This window comes from Dysidea avara, chromosome 6, assembly GCF_963678975.1.
Source record: "Dysidea avara chromosome 6, odDysAvar1.4, whole genome shotgun sequence".
Lineage (NCBI taxonomy): Eukaryota > Metazoa > Porifera > Demospongiae > Dictyoceratida > Dysideidae > Dysidea > Dysidea avara.
In genome coordinates, this window is record NC_089277.1 from 27,042,782 (window position 1) to 27,068,036 (window position 25,255).

Sequence of the window (25,255 nt, forward strand, 5' to 3'; positions counted from 1 at the left end):
CTCAAGAAAGATTAAGAATATTTATCATTCAAGGTGATAGTTAAAAGTTACAACAACATAAACATTTCAACTACTCTAGTTTTTTGTTTTTTTTTACAGAAATAAAACTTCTCAAGTGCCTTCTGCAAGCCAACACCTCAAACAAGCAGAACATACCCCGGTCCATATTACATCTACTGAAGTGTACCTGTGTGCTTCAGATGATCATGAAGGAAAGACAGTTGTCATTAAAAATATAGCTGCTGTGCACTCCATAACTAACCCAACATATGCCTAAGCTATATATTACATCACTGTAAGATACTTGCTTATATACTGTGCTTGTATAACTTTGTAAGCTGCTGTATACCTTATCTTGCTAAGGCATTTCATGTACTCCATGAGTAATCACTAATGCACCATTAATTGCAACACAATAAAGTATTTAAGGATATCTATAGCTATCTAGCCCATAATTAATTTCAGGTTGAGAATGTATCACAAATGCCTGTAGGACCTGATCATTACTACAAATCATATATTTTATTTTGTCCAGATTATTTACGCTTAAAATTGTCAACTGATAATGATGCTACAACATGTTCCAGCAGTGCATTCCAATCATCAATTATTATTGTTGAAAAAAATTTGATTGCAAGTTTTTATGTGCTGCATGCTTGTACAATTAAAATAAATGACCTCAAATGTGAAGTAGTGGATCTTAGTAAGCTGCAAAGATTGGCATACCGCATGCAACAGAGATGCATGCATATCGCATGCAATAGAGAAAATGAGAACCATTAAATTTTAAGTGTTTATCCCCAGGAGGCTAATACGTATGTTCTTGACATGGTGATGCATACATAGCAGTTGCTGTTCTTGAATACCAATTGCTACAACAATCAGAAGACTGAAACTATGCATAATATTTTTGCATACAAATTTGCAAATACTATTTCTTAGACAATAAAATATCTATAGCTTTTGAGGGATAGACTATAGATATGCCCCCAGACTCCTTGCTCTAATATGTCTACTAGATCTGGAGCACATCCCAATTTCAAGTTATTGCTATTAGCAGTTGATCATATAGTTACACTTTTACATTTACTGCATTCTATCATATGAAGGACTTCTCTACACACAAAATAAAAGCATAATGCATTTCTGAAAAGCATAATAATAGGAAGAAAAACTTGGGGAAATGCCAAAAAGCATAATAGGCAAATTTTGTAGCATAATAGACTCAAGCCTAGTACTTGGACACCTTCATTGTGTAAGACAAAGTTGGCATGGCCTTATCAGGAGTAGTTATTAGAGGTGTGCACTCCCATATTCTAGCAATAATAGACTACAAAATTCCACTAATATAAAGTGTATTCATTATTTATGTATGTGGCCATATATGGAAATCTTTTGTATACCATAAGCTGTAGTGATTCAGCGACAAGCTGTATGTATTTATAACCATGATTATAATATACTGTAATTAAACTATTATGTTTAATTATTTAATTTCTACACTGATCCAAGCCCAGTTTATAATAATTATGTATAACAGTTTTACACCATTCTTCACAAGATGAGTATAGTAACTGGTATGTTAGCTGCTAAATGTAAGTTATTTTTCCTGAGTTGGATTATACTGTAGATCTTGTCATAATATTTTTATGTATGCAGTTAGGAATTTTAACAAACTGCTTATTCTAATTATCTTGTGCACAAAGGTATACTCCTACTTCTACGTAGATACTCCAACTGGAAGTGTGAAATATTAGACAGAGCATGTTTTCCATTGGGATAGTGCGCAGACTGCCAATATCAATTTAGGCAAATTGACAGATATCATACTGATTATACAGTAACATCCACTTGATGCATAAATATTGCAGTAGGATGGCTGATGTGAAGTTTACAACTGTGTTTTGGTAAAGTCAGAGTGCTTGTTCCTGAACTTAAAATTTTGTAACAAACCATATTTTACTCAGTGCTCTGGCAAGCTTTAAGTTGATATCCATAATGGGCCTTTGATTTTTGTGACAGGCCAATCACATTATGTCCATTATCTATTATTTGTTACATCCATACTCTATACATCGTCAGTCTCATATACATTACTATTATTAGACTGTTGAAAAATGTTTATAATTTTATGGATTAAAAATTTAATGCTAAAATTACCAGTACTTGATGTGTTAATCTTCTAGGAAAACAAAGTGGCCCAGAAGTACAGAGAAAACCTCTCAATATCCAATGTCTCACCATGCATGCAGTCAGAATTATTGCCTTGTGCAAAGTAGCTAGCTATCTAGTTTCTTGTTGACACTAAAGATAGACAGATATGTATACAGCTTACTTAACAGAATATCTTATACAAATCACTATCAACTATTAGTGAGTTCACACAACATAATCTAGTCATGTTTTGTAATAGTGCACTTATTGCAATTGTTTAATCCAGAAGTGTATTGATTGGCATTCAAATTTCAGGGTTTTTTGATTTGTGTCAACATCAATAGTGAAGGGGTGGTAGGCATGATTAGACATGTCATCCCAAACTTGTTTGCCATTGATTCCAACACCCAATTTGTTAGTACCTGATGCAGGATTAGAAAAAGCAATTGTGACTTGCACTAACCAGAGCATCCAGAAAGTGACTAATCTTCTTCATAACTCAAAATTTTTTCAGTGTAATCATTGCCACCAATTGTACTTGGCCAACTGAATTCATTTGCAACACGACCACTATCATACCAGACTGTTTTATATTTCATTTCAATCCCAGATGAGTTTTGAATCTCCATCAGAACATTGTGGGACTTCACCATCTTTGTTTGCTAGCCTCAGATAAAAACACCAACTGAGAGAGAAGGACAATAACATTAATTTTGATAAGTACATGTGGCTAGGTTTCAGCTTTTATCTCCAAAATGCAGGATATGACATCACCACTGATGTTCTTATTCAGATGGTTTAATATGTTTATAGCTACATTGTTAGTTTTTGGCATTACAAAATGAACACAAGCCATCTATGTAGTTACAGTGTGTATGAACTGGATTGTTTTCTGTGCTGTGTTCATCACTATGGCATCTAGTACCTATAGAGATGGACTATGCGAACATCCATGAGGGAGGGCCATTCATTTTTTGTATTGATGGTGTAATTTATTCACACATGCACATTCACGCACATTTGTATAGTACTATAACTATTTTATGTGTCCCGGCTCTGCATGTAGCTTGCAATATGGAGTATTGAGTGTACGTGCATGTACATAATTGGTTAGTTTCTGATATAGCTCATGCTGCCATGAATTAATGACAACACAATTGTATGTGTGTGTTTTACAGCATGTATTATTGGTACCCTCACAGTTGTAACTGAAGTTTTAGTTTTATAAATAGTATTATGCTAGTTCATAAAACAAACTCTTTCTTTGGTATGAGCTATTGGTGTACAGTGTCAGTCACAACTACGTAAACCATAGCATATAGTGACTCAATTTCCCTTAGGCATATTAAACAAAAACAGGAATTATGAAATATGATGATACTTTGTGTAGTGTGTATACCAGAATAATCCCTTTATGCATAGTAGATTATGTACAATTTTTTTTAAAAACATCTTGACAATATGCATATACAGTATCAGTATCATCAGTATGGTACCACAACAATTGACAAGAAATTACAATGAAGGAAACACTTGCACCTAGTGGTAATCCATGTTACATATTATTACCTGTCACATCATTTTATTATCATTTTGTAAAGAAGTGCTTCAAGAAATCTGCTGCATACTGTATCTTATATACATGTTGTTTGCATAACAAATTGCAGTGATAAGAAACAGTGAAACAAGAAGTATGGATGCTGGTAGCTATTACAACAGAGCTATGTAGGAAAATCCATACGTTGTCAAGTTTTTTTTATTAAATGCTATCCCACTAGGGACCTTTAAGAATGTCATCACCATCTGTTCAAAGCCAAAGTAGAAAATTTTCCATATAGCTATGTTGTGATAGCTACTTGTTTTATGACTTTTTATCACTGGAACTTTACTTCATCATTGTTAAATAATACTCTTAAAATTTGTTATTTTTTTAACCTACTGTAGTTGGCTGTGTCTGCTTTATTTGCTCATCTCAAGTAAGCTACGCAAGTGGTGTGGTTGCCATATCTTGTTTTCCGCACCAATTTTTCAACTATATCATTAAAGGATGTAGTTTCCCTTATCTGATCATTTAAGGAAATGGTGATGTGTTCCAACCATTTGGTTGTTTTGTAAGCATTTTATAAGTGTGGCCACAGGTATCTACAGTCGCAGTAGTGTTAGTGCTTCAAATAGATTTGTAACATGATGCTCTCCTCCACAGAATGCCTCAGTATGCGGTATATGGTTTACATGCATGAAGAGTAAATTAATAAGATGATCATGATCAGCATATATAATAAAAGAAAAGACAAAGCACAGAGGGCACTCATTGGGACCCAACAGCACATGCCAGTCATGAGTTCAATAGACTCTACTACAGCATTAAAATGGTGGCTGTATAATGCATCATTTTAATAGTCTTGCAAATGTGGTCAGTGAGTAAACAGGTAGGTTGGCTGGTGAGCAGGGAGGCAGGGAGACCAAAAATTGGGTTTTTAAAATTTAAATAATTTCTGCAGTTTCTGTAAGTTTTCCTTGTTTTGGACACTGGATTTGATACTAGGTACACTGAGACTATAATGTGACTGGGCCTGCAAAAATAGGGCATGTGGGCACAAACTACATCCTGTCACACAACAGGACATATCTCAGTACTGAAATAAAATATTTCCATTCTGCAACTTTTATTATAAAGCCAATTGAGTGCTGAATATCTGCTTTAACGTTCAAAGTCATAGCATAATGGCACAAAAAGTTATGGACAATAAATGTTTGAAAAAGTAGGCAATTTTTATGTGCCCACATGCCCTATTTTTGCAGGCCCAGTCACATATTATTAACACATGTACATTTTTAATATTTCTATAATGAAATTCAATGGCAGCATTTTGGCAGGAGCCATTCATTTTAGGGTGGAACCCTACTAAATACTAATAGTGTACTGTTAGTACAGTGCAAATAAGTGAAATCATCATATGTGACCGGGCATGTGAAAATAGGGCATGTGGGCACAAACTACACCTTGCTACATACCATCTTATATCTCAGTACTGGGATAGAATATGTTCATTCTGTAACTTGTATTTTGATGCCAACTAAATGTTCAGTAAGTGCTGAAAGTATCATCGCAAAGATATAATTGAATACAAGGTTACGACACATCAAAGTTTGGAAAAGTAGGCAATTTTTATGTGCCCACATGCCCTATTTTTGCAGGCACATATGTACAGTGTGTAAATAGTTTGGAAAATCAGTCTTAATGTCACATTTGTTGACTCAATATTTATACCCAAGGCATTTTAAGCTTCCGTGCAGTAATTATAGAATTAGAATTAGTACCTTAATTGAATTACCATAAATTCTGTCAAATATTCCAACAGGTGCATATTGATAAGCAGCATCATTTCCTTAAGGGTAGCACAATGAATTGTGAAATTATATTTCCTACCTGACATTAAGGCCTGATTTTCCAAAACCATGTCTATACATTGCATATGCTATCCTATATTGTCACCAAGAGGAGGCTTCAATCATACTTAAACAAAATCAACCAATAATAATAGGCTATAATATACGGTATTTATAGCCATACAAGTAGTGTAGATATAAAGATGCGCAGTATATGGTTAGCTGAGTTGGTGAAAAATCTGTACACCACTTCAGCTAGTGTAGCTACTGGATTACCAAAAACCTAAATTCTTATAAACTAAATTGAGAGTACCTCAAGTTCACAGTACATGTGGCAAACTTAAACATTTAAATTTAATGCATCTTTCAAATTTTAGCAAAACTGTTTGTATAAAGATGATAATGGCTAGCTGAAGTACAAACTGAAATACCATCATTGATGACATACAGTGCAATTTCATAGGCAGTGGAAATGGTGGGGGTCATGGCCTTTCTTTTTATTGGTCAATTCTATTGTAACAAACATTAATATATTTTAATAGAGCAGTCAACCGCCCTAGTAGAACGGTCACATTTGTTTTTTAACACTTAGTCTATTAGCTATAAGCACACAACAAAAAGATCTAAAATGCTACCCCAGAGCATGACTCCCAGCTGAATGGCATCCATGTCTGTTGCATAGTTCAAACTCTGCTTTTTAACATTTTAATTATTTACAATGTTGTCCCTACCCCACTCCTTGGCCACCTGAAATATCTCATGCAATCATGTAACAACAGTCAAGCTGTATAAAAAGGGTGCATGCAGCCTTCAAAAATCCTGGGTGAAAAGTTGTGAAATCAAAGGTGATGATGTTTATTTTTTATGAATTTTACTGTATAGGTGTTGATATTAATACTGTTGCATGTGCTTAATACAATGTATTATTCAACTGTCTTTATTCAGAAAGATGACAAAAGCAGTCAGCAATTGCAACAATGTCAAAACTACATAACATATTTTATAGTATGTGTAAAACCAGAGAAGCTTTGGTTTGGTTTGTATTTGGTGGAGCTGTCAAATAACAAATAATTGGTGTTTGCTGCTGTGAAGCATTTTCCACATATAGAATTGAAATTTCAGCCAGTAAACTTGTAGTACAGTTGTCATGTTTGCAGAACATATAGTGTCGTACAGATGATACAGTAAGATACAGTGTAGCTGGCACTACTTTATCCATTGGATCAATGCCATTTTTCTTTCATCGCTATCTTGCAATATTTGATAGTCCGGAAGATGTGAAATAGAATTGTATGGTTACATTATTGTACATGTACTTTCATCGCTATCTTGCAATATTTGATCATCCGGAAGATGTGAAATAGAATTGTATGGTTACATTATTGTACATGTATTTTCCTACAGAAATTCCCTGCAAGTAAAAGGTTGTACCATAGTTATTAATTTTATACACAGCTTGTCATGATGCACAGCCAGAATAGTCTTCCATCATCTTCAGCAATTGACAGTTATGCAGCTTCTGTGTCAGTAGAAGAAATCAGAATGACAATAATGCTCTTTCCTCTTCAGCTGTATGCCATCATTATTTATTGCTTGTTATACAATCACCACCACCGTCAATTTTTAGGGAGCTGCACTAAATTTTAATTGTTTGATTATAGGTCATGTGAATGCACTATTTCATGATCAAGTGTTAAGGTAAATGCATTAGCCATGCATAGAAACATAGCAAAAAGGTAACTATTAGGGGTTAGAGTTCCTTAGCAGCTAGAGCATACAAGAGTGTATTTGTGACTGGGCCTGAGAATACAGGGCATGTGGGCACAAACTACATCCCATCACTTTACAGGTCATATCTCAGTACTGGAATGGAATATTTGCATTCTGTAACTTGCATCCTAATGCCAACTAAATGCTTACTAAGAGCTGAACATCGCATTGCCATAGCAATATGGTACAAAAAGTTATGAGTGATGAAAGTTTGAAAAAGTAGGCAAAAATCATGTGCCCACATGCCCGATTTTTGCAGGCCCAGTCACATTTATAGGGGGTATCCTGGGGTTCCGGAAACCCCCACTGAAAATTTAACTTGTAGGCTTGCATCAGAAACACCAAACTGTTTGTATGGCAACACAATATACAGAATAAATGGGAACACAGAGTATTAGCTATACAGTATAATGGGAACTTTTGATTCCTCAAAAGTGGATTAACAGAGAACAAAGGCGTATGTACGGAATTCCTAAAAATTGACATACTCTATAGAGCAGCCAGATTTATTCTACAATAGAGTAGTCAAAACTACTCTAACAGAACATTCACAGGTATTAAAGAAATTGTGTAACTAAGGAAAACTTGAAGATTTAGTACATAGCTAAATCTCAAATTTATTGGATAATTGGATCACTATACAATACCTGACCAGCCTGGTGAGCCATAAACCATAATGACATTTAGGACTTACAGTAAAGCATGCATGTATAAGGTTATCAATGAAATCATGAATCTAGTATAGGCTATAGCTTTGAAGTATTAAGCAGCTTTTAAGACTTCATAAGCATCTATACTAAGGCCAAAATTACCGGCAAAAATCAACAGCAAGACACTACATGAGATAATCAGTATGTGTTGCTTCCCACCAACAAAGAGGATCTGTTCTCACTCCCCAATAGCCGGAATGTTTATGCCCCTCCAGCTACTTACCAGCTCCTGGATCCGCCTCTGTCTACCACCTACCATTTACCTTCTGAGACTCAGGAATCATGCACATGCATGCATCATGGCAATGAGCTTTATCACTAAAGTCCCCCTTCCCATCATTTGCCATGCACTGTTCTCGCTAGACTGCACAGCCCCAGTATTAGCTAGTCAACAATGATGATATCAGTAGCTCTGCTAAAACTGTTGCACAATTGAAACAACTGCACATGCGCTCCGGCACAGTAGTCAATACACACATGCAAATGAGAGAGAAATCCCGTTTACCAGGCTACCTACCGGTTGAAGGGAATTATTACGTTCTGTCGTCAGCTGACTCACACTACGGCTATCATACGTATGAGTATCTATACATAGCTCCCTCCTGTCCCTAGTTAGCGATTCCGGAATTCCGTAAATTTTGCATAAAATTTTCTCCGTGAATCTTCCATTGGAGAGTTGGCACAATCAATTCGCTGCCGTACGAGTGATTGATCAAACAATTGGATCATTTTTAGGGTTTCTGGGGGCAAGGAATACGATGGTGCAGTTAGTTTTCTGCTACAAATATGTCTGTGTGTAGTTTTATGCCAATTATAAGATTATTTTGCAATATAGCCACCATAATGTAATGTTCTCTTTGCAAGAAACGACCTAGCACATGTTAGTTACACCAAAGTGAGCATTTTTGTACATGTAGTTTTCAATATTACTATGCTAAAAGTTAGCAAATTTGCACCACAAATAGCTCATCTCTTTGATGCACCATTTTGGTAGCTGTCAAGGAGCTGTACATTAAGAGAAAAAATAATCATATAAGCAGCTATAAATCAACAGTACACCTCCTTGCTTTGCATGCACATTGTATTTTTGAGTGGAGGTGACTGCTACAGAGTGGTTGAACTTCACCATGTGTATGCTGCTTTGCCTTCCGCAAGATCCTAAATGCATACAACTATTTAGTGGCTTTCTATGGAGGTGACCTTTATTCAGAGGGTCTTACAAGTAAGGTTACACTGTGGTCCATGTATTAAGGTATTGATAACAGAAAACAGAAGTTCAAAATGTTATTGCAAAGCTCAGTTATAAGCATTCATTCAATTGTGCCATTTTTGGGACTATTTTCGATGGAAAGATACGGAGAAAATTTTGCCTATTTTCCAGGACAAAACTGCTTATAACTCCACCATCCTATGATGGATTTTTAAAAACTAAGTGTTTATGAGATCCTTAGGGAGTACTGCACAAGGTTATGCTAAATAAAAACTATTTCCATTAATTTTAAAATTCTTCCGGAATCGCTACCCTAGTTTTATCGTAGTCATTCTGCATAAACCGTAGAGCTCCAATGTCACTAGACTAGTATGCGATTTTCATGATTAAGAATACGGAAACATAACGATAAACCGTTTTGATTGGCTAGAATCCAAGACAGCACGTTGCCAAGTAACAAGCGAAACCTAGAGAAGAGCCTTGCTTTGTTTCGAGCGAAAAGTCAGTGGAAAGTTGTTTCTGTGGTAGTGTACGAATTGGAATACTCTTCCTACTACCTGGAATGCCTGCTCTCAAAGCGTTTGGCATAAAATGGAAAGTTGGAAGCGACGACTTCGTGTTTCCGTACATAGGCTCGGTTATCCTGAGACTGTTTTGGTAAGTATTGTGTTCGCTGCAACTTATGTAATGGTGTTTGTTTTACTCTGTACATTAAGTATGCTTTTGTGTCAAAGAACCAGTGGCTTCGTGAGAGCATTCACTTTTTGTTGAAGACAGCTGGTTGTTGGTGTCACACAGGAGCAAATATTATAAATTAAAGTCCAAAATGTTTTAGGTAATGGTAGAAGTATTTAGATAAGGCCACTCCAATTGGTAATTATGTTTCTGGTCCACCGCCCACATCCTTTTTAGAGAATGTAAAATTTCAGAAAAACATGGGGAAAATGCCCACATCAGCTTTTTGATAAACCTGAATTTCAGAAACAAATATTGGGCTGCAACAAGTATGCTAAATCTAAATATCTAAGTGACATAATTCATATTTTATCAGTGAAAACCTGCAAGAAATGGACATTGTGCATAGAACCATAGAACCATAGATACTGTAATATACGTAAACATGGATTGGAAACACGCATTAAAATATTTCGTCTATCCTTGTTACGGTGTGCTAGTTGTCAAAATGTTGGTAGGCTGTTCACAGGCAGTTATTTAGTAGTGTAGACATTTCTTTTACTTTGTCAGTGTGTTGCGTTATGTACTGAACAAGAATACAGGTGTGCGGGCAGGTGTGTGGTGATGTTGGAGGGAATACCATTGGTGACAGGTGGATAGTGGCAGGTGAGCATTAGTAAATATTTCAGCAGCGTAGCTTTTAGCCAACTTTTTATGGCTTCATTTGCACTACCCATGAAATGCTTGGCACGTTACCACAAAGCTTTAACTACAGTTATACTTTGCGTGGGCAAAATAATTACTAAACTTAGAGCCTATTTTGGCTTAGTTTTATCGAAGTAGTGGAACTATACAGTAAAGTAACAATACCTAAGTAACCTAATAACATTCTACCTGTTACTAGTGGTGCAGGCAACAGATTAGAAACGATGCTGAGGTTACAGTTTCTTCAGCGAAATTACAAAACTGTTCCGAAGCATCATATTCCTCTTAAACAATGAGAATTTTGTATCCCTACTGTTTGCTAGGAGTCAGTGTGTCTAACCAGTCCAACCTCCAGTTAGTATAGGTGGTAATTAATCCAGCTGTAAACAACAGACATTGTGTGGTAGCATACAAGAATGCGAAACGCTCCAGCTGTACTAACCATAATTTTCGCACACCGTAATGGGGATAGGGCACAGTTATTGTATTTATTTCTATGCGCGTTTCCAGTCCACGTTTATGTATATTATCTATGATAGAACAGATCAATATACTCTAATAGAACAGTCAATAGATCATAAAAGTACTCTAATTGAGCAGTCGCTTCATTGTTGCTTTGTTGCTGAATTCCACCCACCCACCCGCTCTTTAACTGATTTTCAAAGTACCAGAAACATAATTACCAATTGGAGTGGCTTAAGTGAATTATTTGGATATCCGAAATACATGCATTCATGCCTACATTGGTCCACAATGTTATAATAAAATAGTATATAAAAGCAAATGATGGCTACCATGTGACATACACCTGTACTCAAAATACTCTAATATTCCAATTTTGATGGATAGAAAATTGGAGATCTACTGTATCTGTTATTAGATGTGTGTAATGACGCTGCCTGTTCACGTCTCGAAACAAACCCAAAGAGTCACTCGCAAGCACTTGTTGCTAACTACCCATGTGATACTATATATTGCATACATACAGTATACTATAGGATACTAAATTATGTACTGGTTAAATGTCTGTTGTTACATGTGCTTAATTAAAACATGTGACAAGAATCCATTCCACAATGCTTGTTTTTGTTTTCATCCAAAATTTCATTGTTAAAGTACCATATGAATTGTTTAAACACCACACCTTACATAGCAGCCACACTGGTTAGCATCAAAATGATTGATTTTAAAACTAAGAGCTTGACATTGTTTTTGAGTGTCGAGTAGTAGCCAATGAATAGTCACCACATTGAACTTTTGAACCGGTTACCCAAGTAATTACAGTATCCTGATGTTATCAAGCCCCATTCCTCCTCCCCCTTGTAATACCTGTGTATTTATTGACATTGCTATATGCCAAGCTAGAAGAGAGTACTGGTATTATACACTTAAAAAACAAATGCTTGAGTACTTAATAGATAACACCACTCTATTGTATCAGCAAGGATGCTGCAAAGTCCAGTACAGTGATCTTGGTGCCTCTGGGCACAGCTGTAGTTTGCTCCCTGCCAGCTAGCAATGTAGAGCACTCAAGGAGTTTCCAAACTTCCAGCAGTAATTTCACATTCACCAATAGCTCCTGCTGAAAAACTCAAAGACTTATTTTAAAGGAGTGCATTTTAAAGGACCCAAGAGTACATACATGTAAGCAGTTGCATGTAAGTGTATTTTGAATTATAAAGATACTTCCAGCTTACTATCAGTACAGAGGACAGTGTGTAAACAGCCCATTATTCCTCAACGAAGGGTAACTACTGTGTACCACATGACATGATATTTTCAAGCGACAAATTTTTATAATGAAGGTATTTTATGTACACATGAAAGGCTCACAGTATATTGGAAGATAAAATTGTTGGAATTTAGTAAAAGCAATGAAGATTTTGTCACTCAGAAAAAAATCTAGCTGTAAGGTTTACAATTTTTATGTCTCTTAAATTTCAGGATGTCTGTGATTTCAATCGCATTGGGAGTGTATGAGAGCAGGAGCATTTGTGATGTGGAACATCTTCTACAAGCTTATCTAATTGTACTGATTGCAGTACACAGTGTGATGATTGCATTGGAACTAGTCATTGCTTTTGTGAGCTCAAGGGGAACAATGTCAAATTCTTCACCACGCAAGTACCTCCATTATCTACTGTATGCTGAGATGCTGTTCTTTGCTTTTGAAGCAGCTTGGGACATGGTTGGAATATTTTGGGCTTTTGATCCTTCGCTGAGCTGTGAATCCACCAACTCTCTTTTGGCCTTAACACGGTTTCTGCTGATCTGGAATTGCATCTTTGCTTTTCTCATCTCGACATACATGATTGTTCAGATTGTTAGTGGAAAATGTTGCAAGCCACCAAAGAGGATGAAAAACGAGGAGGTTAAGCCATCAACTAGTTTTGGTGGAAGAAGGCTTTCCCGTCTTAGTAGCGGATCCCTTACCAGGCATGCGCAAAGAAGAATGTGGCAGTGGCGACTACAATTGGTGTTTTGTTGTATGAAGTTACAAAAGTACCAGAACAGTATATTTACAGAAGTGTCCGTGGCATTGGCTGATGCATGCTCCAACCTCAGAGGCTATGTTCCCACTGATGTGGCTGCAGGTCTTGCTATTATCAGTTTAGAACACAATAGTGGTTTTGATAGGATAGAAGAAGTGAGTATATAGTATACTATATAGTGTAATGTGAATAGTAACATTATATCTGTATACACAGATTGACTCTTGGAATGAATTAAACCAGGCTGAAGCAAGAAAGAAAGTGACCTTTGGATCAGCTGTAAGTTGTATGCTGCCACTACATGATCTCTAATGATTAATACGGTTTTCTGGATCTTTTATTAGAGTATTTTGTTGTTTGTTTGACTGTTCTATTAGAGTAGTTAAATAGAAAATGCATTATACAATCTTTTTATGCTACAGTATGTACCATTCTATCCATCAAATGTAACCTTTTCAGGCTACTAACAATCATATTAAAAAGGTAGTCCACTTCTTCCGCTATGCATTGGCAGCTTATGGCTGGAAGAGCTACTGTTCAGCAGCTGGTTGCTGGAAGGCCTGCTTTGTGTTCGGCAAGAGATGCAAATAGTAATGACTTGTGTAGCTAACTAGACAGTATGTGAACTCTATTATGTTTGTAGTTGCTGCAAAACACCTGATGAGGAAGAGTATCAAGGAGAGGGAGACTATCGTTGTGGATGGAATATGGTTTCTCTGAAAAAGCTGGCAAATCTCTCCAATTCTGACTTTGTGTTTGCCTCATTTAAGCCAGAGGTTTGTTGTATATTATATAATACAGTGCTTCCTTGATTATCCAAACACTTGGTTATCTGAATAGTAGAAATAACCACTCTATTAGAGTTTGTCTAAAATGTATGTTCTATTAGAGTATTTGAACAGGGCCCTGCATACAAAAACTTTACTTATCCGAACTTTTTGATTATCTGAACATGTTTTGGTTCAATGGGGTCGGATAATCTAGGATACTGTACATCAATTATGGCTATACATGTAAATATGGTGGCAAATGCAAAAGATCACTCTAGCACATGTAGTTGTGCTGACCATGATGGCAAAGATAACAAGTATATTCTTAAAATATTAGAATACATGTGGAATTACATCACACTATATTGCTATTTAATTATAAGTACAACATTACATTACACTGCATCTCCTCTACTAAGTACATTACATAGGTTACAGCAATACATTCTACTTACAAAATCTACTGTACAGTTAGTTAATGTCAGGAGAGTAGCATTGAAGAGGCCTCAAAGCCCGCCCACTATGTATGTACACATTCCATCACGTATGGGTGGCACAGATGGATCTGGAGTATGGCGATAGTTATCATAACATAAAGTGTCCTCAGAAAGATCCAGTAAAGAATCTAAATCCATATTTTCATCATTTGGTGAAATAATCAAATGTCGGCAATTACGTCCAAGTGTTCAATACCTGGTAAGATCGGGGTCCTCCTTGGGATACAACCTTGCCTGAGTAGTTGTGATCAGGAATCCAGACCATCATTCCCTCCGTTTAATGGGGTTAAACTGTGAGCTGCATAACGCCTATCAAGTTCTGTTTCTGCATGTGTCTCAGTTGTTCTTCAGATAACTGCAGCTTATGATAGTCTGGAATTTTTGGCTTGAGATCCTGCGGTAAAATTGATAAGGTGGTTCTAATCTTTCTGTTCATGAGTAATTCTGCAGGACTATAGCCAGTGTTGGTAAGTAATTATTGTCCTTGTATTCACCACTGAGTATGTTCTATTAGAGAATTTGTCCATTTTCCTCACTCAACAATTTTTACTTTGAAAGTCACATTTTGTTCTTTATAATAAGTAACCTACTGCCCTGTAGCTACTAGCAGTATCATGACATGATGTGGGTGTTCTATTAGAATGAAGTTCAATTGGAGTACATACAGTGTTTCATAATGTCCAGATATTCTACTGATTAGAAGTGCTTGCCAAAAACTGCAATAATAATTCCAACCTGCCATGTACACCAAGTGTGTATAGTGTACGTACAACACAGTACATGTGAGGAACTTTAAGGGGACATTACGCATGTATCTTTACTCAAATTGTACCGATTCCAACCATGGCCATTACAGATCTGGTATTTACATACTGGTTACTGATGTATTGATGCTCAGCTACATACCTTCACTGATAAACTTAGTCAAAATTCTGTATTCAAAAGGTTCAGGTACCAAAGAGAAAGGTTTCTTCAAAATTCAGTATATTATATAGTTATACAACGGCCACGAGTGCTCTGCCTGATATAAACGCACTAGCATGAGGGCCGTTGGGCCCGAAGGCAAGTGCGTTTATACAGGCAGAGCACGAGTGCACGTTGTATAACTGTTATGTACCACTCACCTAATAGGTGGGGAGAGTCTCACAAGACAGCTGTAACACTTATAAAGGCCAGGTTTCTAACATCGATTGTGGGTAACCAAGCCTGACGTTGCGATGACGTTCCCCCTGCAGTACTGCAGCCACCTGAGATATTGAAAGCTAGTACGCTATGGGTTATATCACAAACCTGCATTCGTTGTTCGACTCTCATCATGTAGTGCTCAGCATGCCAGCGTGATCACTCAATCGCCATATAGACTAAGCGCCAGACTAATCGCCATAGTGATTCTCTCGAGCAAAAAAAAGTAGCTAAATAGACGTTTTAAGTAAACAAAACCTAACTACTAAACGATGCTAGTCTATTTCTTACTATTCACACTGGCTAAACTCGAATCAGGTGGCATGACAAAACTGGTTACCACAATCGAACGTAAAAGTTAGTATTATTTAGAATATATTTGTTTTATTGAGTCATTGTCGAAGTGGACTACAGTTTAATCTGGGCTAAGATGGCACCAGACTAGTAAGGTGTATAAGTACGTTTATATATATGTAGACTAGAGTTGTGGCCACCCGTGTTGGCTTTTTCGATCGCCATTGGCTGCTTGTAAACATTATACGTATTGGTGACGTTATGGCCCACAATCAACCTTTACATGTCAGGCTATAAAAGAATTCGAGTGATCTGTGAAGTGTCTTTCCACCTATTAGGTGAGGTGTCATAGTGGTCTTGGCCACCGGCACTTGTGCTATGCTGCACAAAACCGCAGCCAGTGCAATATCTGTATATTGCACTGCGGTCGGTGCATTATAACTTATAATGCACTCGTTGTGGTCTATAAAACCGCAACCAGTGCGTTATAAGTTACAATGCACTCGCTGCGGTCTGCAGCAGTGCAATATACAAATTATGGCACTGGCGGTGCCTTTGAACTGCCCACGCAGAGTGGTACATATATTTATATATATCAAAAAAAACAAATCGTTCAATAATGGTATTTGAACTTAAGTGTTAGTTCAATTAGAGTAGTTGAGTGGAATTCTAAATGAATATATTGTCTCCTATTACTTGAAGATTTAAGCAGTTCACGCACACTTAAAATCACTACCTCATTGTTTTAGGGTGCGGTGACACAGAGATTATACTGTGTTGTATGGCAGGAGCTCATGACATGTAGACTATTATCTGTACATTCTACAGGTGTACCTTCCAGCCTTTTTTGTGGCATTTGATCACAAAACAAAAGCAGTTGTGATAGCAATCAAAGGATCATCATCATTCTCTGTAAGAAATTTACTGTAAGTATAAAAGATACACATAATGATGCTGTTTCAGGACCTGCTTACTGGATTAGGTGGAGAGCCAGGTATAATCACGTCACATGGAGCAGCCAATATGGAACACATACAGATGTTTGCCCATAAGGTGATATGCATGCGTACATTGTGTAGAACATTATGTGATACTTACTGTGTGTGCTTTCTATACTACAGGGCTTGTCTTTGGCTGCTCGTGCGATACTACTGAAGCTGGGAACTGAAGCAATTCTCTCTAAAGCATTTGCACTGTGTCCAGTAAGCTGTGCAGCAGTGCTCATTTTGCTTATCAGCCCTAGCCTATTTTATTACATAATCACGTGATGCTACCACCTCAGCATTGTAGTGATGCACTTATATACCTTTTTCCTTTTTCACTGTTAATCCAGTACCAATACATTTTAAGGTGAATGGCCTATACCAATCCAATACTGTACACGGGTATTATTCACAACAATCAGTAGGGCTGCGCCATATAATAAAAGTTACAGTACGTCTTTATAAGCCCAATGATCAATGGTATCTCGATAATGGAGTAATGTCATAGCATTATTTTATATGCAGTTTTACATACATCATTAAGTCAGTTGTTTTTATCACTTTGCCAACTAATTTGACACTTTGCCACCATAACAGGGCTGATACCAATACTAATATCAATATGAATGCATACTAGCAGCTTTGTGCATGTAAAGCATCTAAAATACTTATGCAAGCTTCTGTAGTTGCTTTTTATTCCTGCAAAGGTCTGAAGTGTATAACAAAAGTGAAACATTGCTGAGAAGTCATATAGACTAGATTCCTCTGAGTATATAGCCATTTTCAAAGCACAGTATGGGTTCATCACTGTAGGTCTTAAGAATTATGATCAAAAGTTTTCTCATTATTCTATCCGAATTTCTGCAAAACGTTGACATTATTCCCATGATATGTGAAAATGCAGTAGAAATGACTGCTCTTTTAGAGTATTTTGTCTAATTAGAGTATTTGAACAGCGCTTTGTAAATAAATGAGATTATCTGAACATGTTTTGGTCCCAAGGGGGTCAGGTAATCAAGGGAGCAGAGTAAAGAATTATTTTCTAACTATATCAGTGAATGAAATAGTATAGTATGGTGCAGGATAAATAGTATGGGTAGGAGTAATTCAAAGTATATAACATCAAAAATCCATTCTTTTACATACAGTTCTCTGTTCAATTAATAGAACTATGTACTGACAAAATACTCTAATAGAACAGTCAATTTGGCATTCAGTTAATGATGCAATTCTCCACTGTACATTGATCTCAATTCACAAAATGTGACTGTCTCTGGAAAAACTGGTCTTATTGCCCATTTAAAATTATGGAGAAACGTCGGTTTTAAATATTCAGAGTGTTGTAGCTGGTCAATGGTGGTAGCTACGCATGCCAAATTTTCATACGTTTTACAACAATTTCTTACCTTCCAGATAATCCACTGAAGAAGTAGTCAACGGCTACGTTTCTTGCCATTTTAGATAGTTTTTAAACTGAGGTCAACTGTATCAAGCGAGCTCCCAAAAGGGTGGGAGGCAGGGGCCCTGGAAGGTGGGAAAGACGGTGTTCAAAAATTGAAAAGGAACATGTTGGGATGAATTAGGTCAAGTTGTAGGCCATTCAGGGCTCAGAACTGGCTAAAATGAAAGGAAATTCACCACACAGGTCATTGTCCAACACCACGGATCTGTACAGCCACACACAGCCATCTCCTGGTTGGCCAGGGCTCCATCAAGACCCCAGACCACTCGTATGGCTTGCCACTGTGCCTTAAAAAAGCAGCCAGCAAAGCAGACCACTTTACTCTGGTTGACTGTGACAGTGAAATTTGATAGTGCATTCATTAAGCTTTGTATTTGTGTGAAAAAATCAAACTTCCTGTCTTGGGCGATAAGACCGGTTCTCGCAGATCCAGTATTGTTTTACCACATCATTATTACAGTTTACTCAAATTCAGACTGCTATAATACCTCTGTGTATGTGTTTATGTTTGTGTGAATAACTACAGTATGCACATACTATAGTGCTCCAAAGTACTTCTAACTCTATTATCTTGTACCCCACTGCTGTATGTAACTACTTTTATGTGCAGTCATATAAGTTAGTAATCACTGGACATTCATCTGGAGCTGGAGTAGCAGTGATTTTGTCTGTACTAATGAAGAATGCCTACCCCAACATGTACTGCTATGCTTATTCACCACCTGGAGGTCTACTGAAGTGAGTGATCACTGTATGTAGTTTTTGTTCCGTAAATAGGCTTGAGTACATTACACTTTTACTTTTAAATTACCTATTGTTCTTTCTGGAAATTCTTTTTTATTTGCCCCAAAAATATTTCCTGGAACACTTCCTGAAATAGTAGAAGTCACATGGTATTTTTTGTGCAGTTAAAAATAAAAATCACTTGCATGCATAAAAACAATGAATGCATAAAAGATCAATATACCATGATAGAGCAGTCACATAAAAACCTGGGTGACTGCTTTATTAGGGTAAGCAACCGCTCTATTAGAGTATCTCGATCTTTTTTCACGATTTTCAGCAAGCAATATTTGAGGATGTGCCTTTACGAAATACTCTGCAATACTACAAGAAAATACATGAATTATAATTAATCATTCCTGGAGATCATCCTATTACTCCGGAATTATTCCTGATTCTTTTTGCCACATATTATTCCCAAAATTATTCTGGCATAATGTATGCATGCCTAACTGTAAATCTGAAAATGCTCAGAAACTTTCAAAGTTTTTATGTGCTAACCAATCGCATAAGCTTTGTTCTGATAGATCTATTTAAAGCATGTACAGTGGAACCTGTCTATGTTGGTCTCTTGGGACCAAAGTTTCTTTGCCTTAATATTGAGGTGGTTGCTTATACATCTGGGTCTAACCAGGGGATAAAGTTGGTCCTTTTAGAGTGGTGGCCTTTCTATACAGGTGGGTGCTAAGAAAGCACTGCTGGTGATTACAGTAACTTCTACTGGCTGATTCAAATCATGCTTTTCCAGATTTACAGTTAATTATTGATTGGTTTATTTATGCTTTGATGGTCATTTAGTGCTGATGCAGTTGAATTTTCAAGGCCATTTGTCACCTCTGTAGTACTTGGAAATGATATTGTACCAAGGTACGTACACCATTTGCTAGGGTATTACAGTAGCACATGCAATCCTTCCTTTGAACATTTTACAGAATTAGTTTGCAGAACATCGAGGCTGTTAGCCACAAAATCGTCCATCGCATTCGGACTACTGAAAAAGCAAAGGTATGTATGTACATTTATATATCATGTATGTGGTGGGGTATAATATTATATTTTTGATGAAATGATTACAATATAAACCCTATCCACTCTATCATACAGTGGAGGATCTTCTATGATTTTTTCCTCAACTATACTGGCCTAAGGAAAGTACAGTACACAGTCAGTGCAACAAGTGCTAACATGACTACCACTGATTTCTTGTTGGACAATACTGATGACAGTTTCGAGTCATTCGGTGATGAGGATGAAGAAGAGTTGTATGATTCAGTGGAGCAGAGCACACAGAGGGGTTTTGATGCTGTGACCAAGAAGAAGGCAGTTCCACAAGTACTGAGGGAGAATCTCTATCTTCCTGGGAAGATACTGCACATCCAGTACAAGAAAAACATGAACTGGTATGTTTTATGTGAGTGTATGCAGCTATGTTTACTTATAAGTATTGCTTCATTTTAAAAGATGCATTACTTAGACAATATTGGTATTTTAACAGAACAGTCAGTGATTTCTCTATTGCTGTAATGGTGATCTCTTTTTTAGAGATACTCAAATAGAAAGCTTCTCTATTACCTGTGCTCTCTATTTGTGCTAGAGTAAAAGAATCCATACAAATATATGTATATAAGTATATACTGCTGTTATGGTTAAAACATTCTTACCCAGATCTTCTGAAAACAGTAGCAGTGTATTGATGGTATTACGTGATTCACAACATACACTGTATCGCAAACCTCTAATGCCTTACTGTATTTCAATTTACTATTCAAGCAGTGTTGTTCATAATAACACATGTAGCACCATATTAGGCCATACCAATTAAATCTTATGTTTCTCGGATTATTTTACCCTCAAGGGTGACCCGGCAGGTCAAAAAAAAACAGAACGGCACATGCATATTAAAATACGTACATAGATTTATAACAATACTGTGTATTGACTCCCAGCAGAACATATATAGCTGCAATAAATTATACGATCAGTGTGCATCTTAAAATACATGAATTTTTAAAAATCTTTTGCATGTATATATGCCATGTTTGTGCTGTAGGCTATGTACATAATAAGTAGCTGCCACACTATACCTGGATCAGCAAAACCTGCCGTGACCACAGAACTGAAGAGACTGACTTTATACATACCACTGATATATCCTTTCTCACTATTAGATCTCAATTTATATGTTTAAATTCCATTAACATGTATGTTTAGCATGTCGAATCACTAAAGCCAAGTAGCCACTGTACTAGTGAAGCTATATTCCCATTACCTAACTCTGAAATTCTGGAGCGACTTTTCTAATTAGTGACCCAAATGTCTCTTCGCAGGAGCACTTCACTATTGTGTTCTGTTTTTTAACGATGACTACACCTCGTTTCAAAACAACACTCAACGATTCGTGAAGCTGTGGTGTCAGTTTCATCTGCCATGTGAGTTCACGTGAACCAATCACGTGATTTTTATTTTTTTTTCAGAAAAGTGAAATTGTTGACCAGCCGCATCTGAGAAACATAAAATTAATTTGTGATGGCCTTAGTAAAACTCTGAGCAGTTGTGAGAATGGAAAATGATGAAAATATCCTAATAAAACATTTGGGTTACATTGACAACTCTAATAACAGTCGCACAGTTGTGAAATGTGTACTTTAGATCTAGGACTAGTCCAAGTTGAGACCCCCTTTTCAAGAAATTTTTGCTTGTGCTCCTGAAAACAATGGGTTATGAATAGGAATGATATGAAGTTCCATTGCACAAAAGTGTTTTGTTAAAATAGCATGTACAATTGATTTCAGGCTTGTGTTATTTATGCCAACCAGGCATGCACCCAAAGTCAACATGTGGCCAGCTGTGGGCATACACCTGGTTCAAAAATTATGCAGCTTTTAATTTCAATGGAGAGTGTTTCAAATCAAAACCCATATACACCATCTTGTTCATCTGTTTATGAAGAATTCACATACCTGTAGCCTAAAGGCATGCATCATTTACAATGTGGTAAATATAACACATTTCTTCTTATATTTTAATTAGAGGTGTACTGATATAAGAAAACTAAACCGATCCAATACCGATCTGATATGAGATTAATGATTTTGAAACCGATATGATACCGATCCAATATACTGATATAACTAAGTGTAGCTATTTATATTTGAGGAACCACATATGCCATGTTCAACTTTATTTTAACTACTGAAGACAGTCTTAAGATTATTGGCTATGCTTGGTTACCATGGCCTCTATTAACAGCTCAAACTATAAGGCACCCACAATTATTTTAGGACATGCCCCTGCCAAAATTAGTCTGGATTACTCCACATTTTAATGGCTTGCAGAGATGGCTTGTTGTTTTATGCTGTGCTCTTGGTTCATCTTATTGCTGTTTTCCCCAGGCCCACTACTATGAGTGTTTGTTGTATGATTGGTAAGCTTTGTGACAACAAAAGTGATTATGTGTGGACTTAGATGGCTTCACATAGTGTACTGCTTTTAGGCAAGGAAGATAACTACTGTTTCCCACCCTTGTTAGCTAAATATTTTATAATGTGGCTTGATCATTGGACAGTGTCCTCAAGATAGTTCAGTTGCATATCGGTGTATTGTATCTGTTTTTAACAGCAATATCGGCTACCACCGATATAGTAGAAATTTCTATATCGGCCACCGATATGATATGTATCGGTATATCGGTACACCTCTAATTTTAATACATGTATGTGCAAGTTGATATATACAAAACTAAACCTATGGATTTGCGAAAATGGTTGGAAAGGTCACTGTGAAGACAATTTTGGGCTTGTCTGCCTAACCAATACTGCCCAGCTCCGTCACGAAGGAAAAGTGAGGGTAGTTTATGGGTGATATTTATGGGTAAGAAAGCCCAAACTTCTGCTATACAGTACTTATGATGTTCATAGGATATAACTGTATGTTCTGTCAGATTTCTTGAACATTGCTGGATTACTCACTTGTTTATATTTATATGTATTTGTTAATAAAGAAAACATTTGTAGCATTTGAACATCCTCACCACCACTACAATGTCAATGGCAGGTGGTCTGTGTAACAATAAGAAAAACAGACTTGATACAATGCTACTTCTAATGGCCAGGCACCCAGTTAATACTACCCTTGAATTACACAAATTCTTTGGCAAGCCTTATAGCTACTTTAACTTTTTGTTCACATACAAAGGGAAGACGAACCCTTTCAACTTGAAAAATATGCTATTCCTGCTAATTGTTTTTTGGTTGTTAAATGCCTGTTACAACACATACACAAGCCTCCAGTAAGCAGTTTCACATCGTTTCAGTGACCGACCGCACATCCTTTATGAAAACAGAGAACTACAATTTAACCATCAACACAGCATGTAAAAAGCCTTCAATTCTTAGCTCATGTGGGTGTGTAGCCAGACATGCAGACTCACGGTTTTCCCAAATCAATACAGTACAGGAACCAGGGCCCATCCAGCTGTAGGTACACATCTGGTGTAAATTTGATTTCAAGATTTGTTGGAGTAACTGAAGAGAATATAAATGACTGTACTATGTAGTTACATGTACATAAAAAATGGAATTTTCAACTAGAGTAGGGACCATAGCACATCGATAAAAAGTACTGAAACAAGCTGGAGTAGTGCGCGATAGTAATATTGTGCACTACTCCAGCTTGTTTCAGTACTTTTTATTGATGTGTTGTGGTCCCCACTCTCAGTCAGTAGAAAATTGAGTTTTATAATTTTTTTAAATTTCATAGCAACTTGTTTAAAGCTTTTTGGGTCGATCTGAAGGCTTGTTTGGGCTTAGTTTTACTTAACAAATACTGCTTCGTTGTTTTCAGGAAAAAGTGAGGCTAGTTTTGGGTGATGTTTATCATGGATCATGCCAGGGGCTTATGAGCTTCCAAGGGCGGCGAAGGAGCATGAAACTCGGTGCCATCACAATCCAAATTACGTCGTCACATCATTTAAAATAAATTGGATACGACACGCGTGAATATTATGTAATTGGCTTGTGTCATTCCACGTGTAGTAATGAACGCTCCAGCTGCCATAGTTGAGGTGGAAGTGAAGACCAGTTCGCCACCGTCCCAAAAGAGGAAGACCCAGCTGAAGAAAAGAAAGGCTAAGCTTCACCGTCACCATGGGTCACTGCCAGTCGCCTTCCTGTACTTCTTTTGTGATGCCTTGGTATTCCCTCATTGTCGAAGCATACACGCTTTGGCAACGGTTCAGTCATGTGCTTAGGCCTCCTCGACAATGAACACAACCCGCTATGGCTGAGCTCGGGATGCTACCGCCCCTTGATATTTTGTCACGCGCAATTCCGTATACGGCTTCCAATAATGAGACTTTAGTTTCCTTATAAGGAAACTAATCGGCAAACAATTTTGATTGTGATGGCACCTGGCAGGCAGCGTAAGTTTCATGCTCCTTCGGCGGCTCATAAGCTCCTGGTCACGCCCACACCTTTGTGGTCCCTACTATACAGTACTATATGATAAAATTATCTGAATCATTTACAATCAATGGTGTTTGTATAACTGAAGAACCACTACACTCTGAGAATAATGTTACTTAAAACTGATATTTAAATGCACTTCTAATTGTCTTAAATGTAGGTGCTCTTGTAAACATGAGCTTTACGCACACTGGGCACCACCATCAGATTTCTCAGAAATCTTGATGCAGAAGAATATGTTTAATCATCACTCACCTGGTGCACTGGATAAAGCATTCCAACAACTACTGAAGCAAGAAAAATTGATCTGATTGAATTATTGCAATACTATATCATTAACGACATGTCTCTGTTTTAACCTATTGTACAAACATAACCTTTAAAAGCTCTGTTAATTATAATAATCTAATGTACTGTGTTGATGTATTTTCATGTATATATTATTCAAATTTACCCTTAGTTTGTGAATTCAACACATTATACTGTACGTATGTAACTTTAATGACCCCCTACATATATTTCTCAAAGGGTCAAAGGGACAATAAAGCAAATAAGAACATGTTTAATAATACATAAAGTATAGCTTACTATTGAAGCCTCATATTGCAACAGTTACCATGCATATACCGTAGATTTTCTGTCTACTAAAAGAGTATTCAAAATCTTGCTAAACATTATGATTACAAAGGAATAATTGGGGAATAAGTCATTTGATA

The 25,255-nt window shown here is 36.8% G+C and overlaps 1 protein-coding gene across 1 annotated transcript; it reads left to right on the forward strand.

Moving 5' to 3' along the window:
* The first annotated feature begins 9,682 nt into the window (after positions 1-9,682).
* Positions 9,683-24,987, forward strand: LOC136258118 (diacylglycerol lipase-beta-like). Its single transcript, XM_066051417.1, has 13 exons — positions 9,683-9,891; positions 12,559-13,261; positions 13,323-13,385; positions 13,566-13,696; positions 13,750-13,882; positions 16,678-16,761; positions 16,813-16,902; positions 16,971-17,051; positions 18,905-19,032; positions 19,876-19,944; positions 20,010-20,082; positions 20,182-20,477; positions 24,700-24,987. The coding sequence occupies exons 1-13, from the start codon at positions 9,797-9,799 to the stop codon at positions 24,848-24,850; spliced, it is 2,097 nt and encodes a 698-aa protein (XP_065907489.1). The 5' UTR covers positions 9,683-9,796; the 3' UTR covers positions 24,851-24,987.
* Positions 24,988-25,255: the final 268 nt, after the last annotated feature.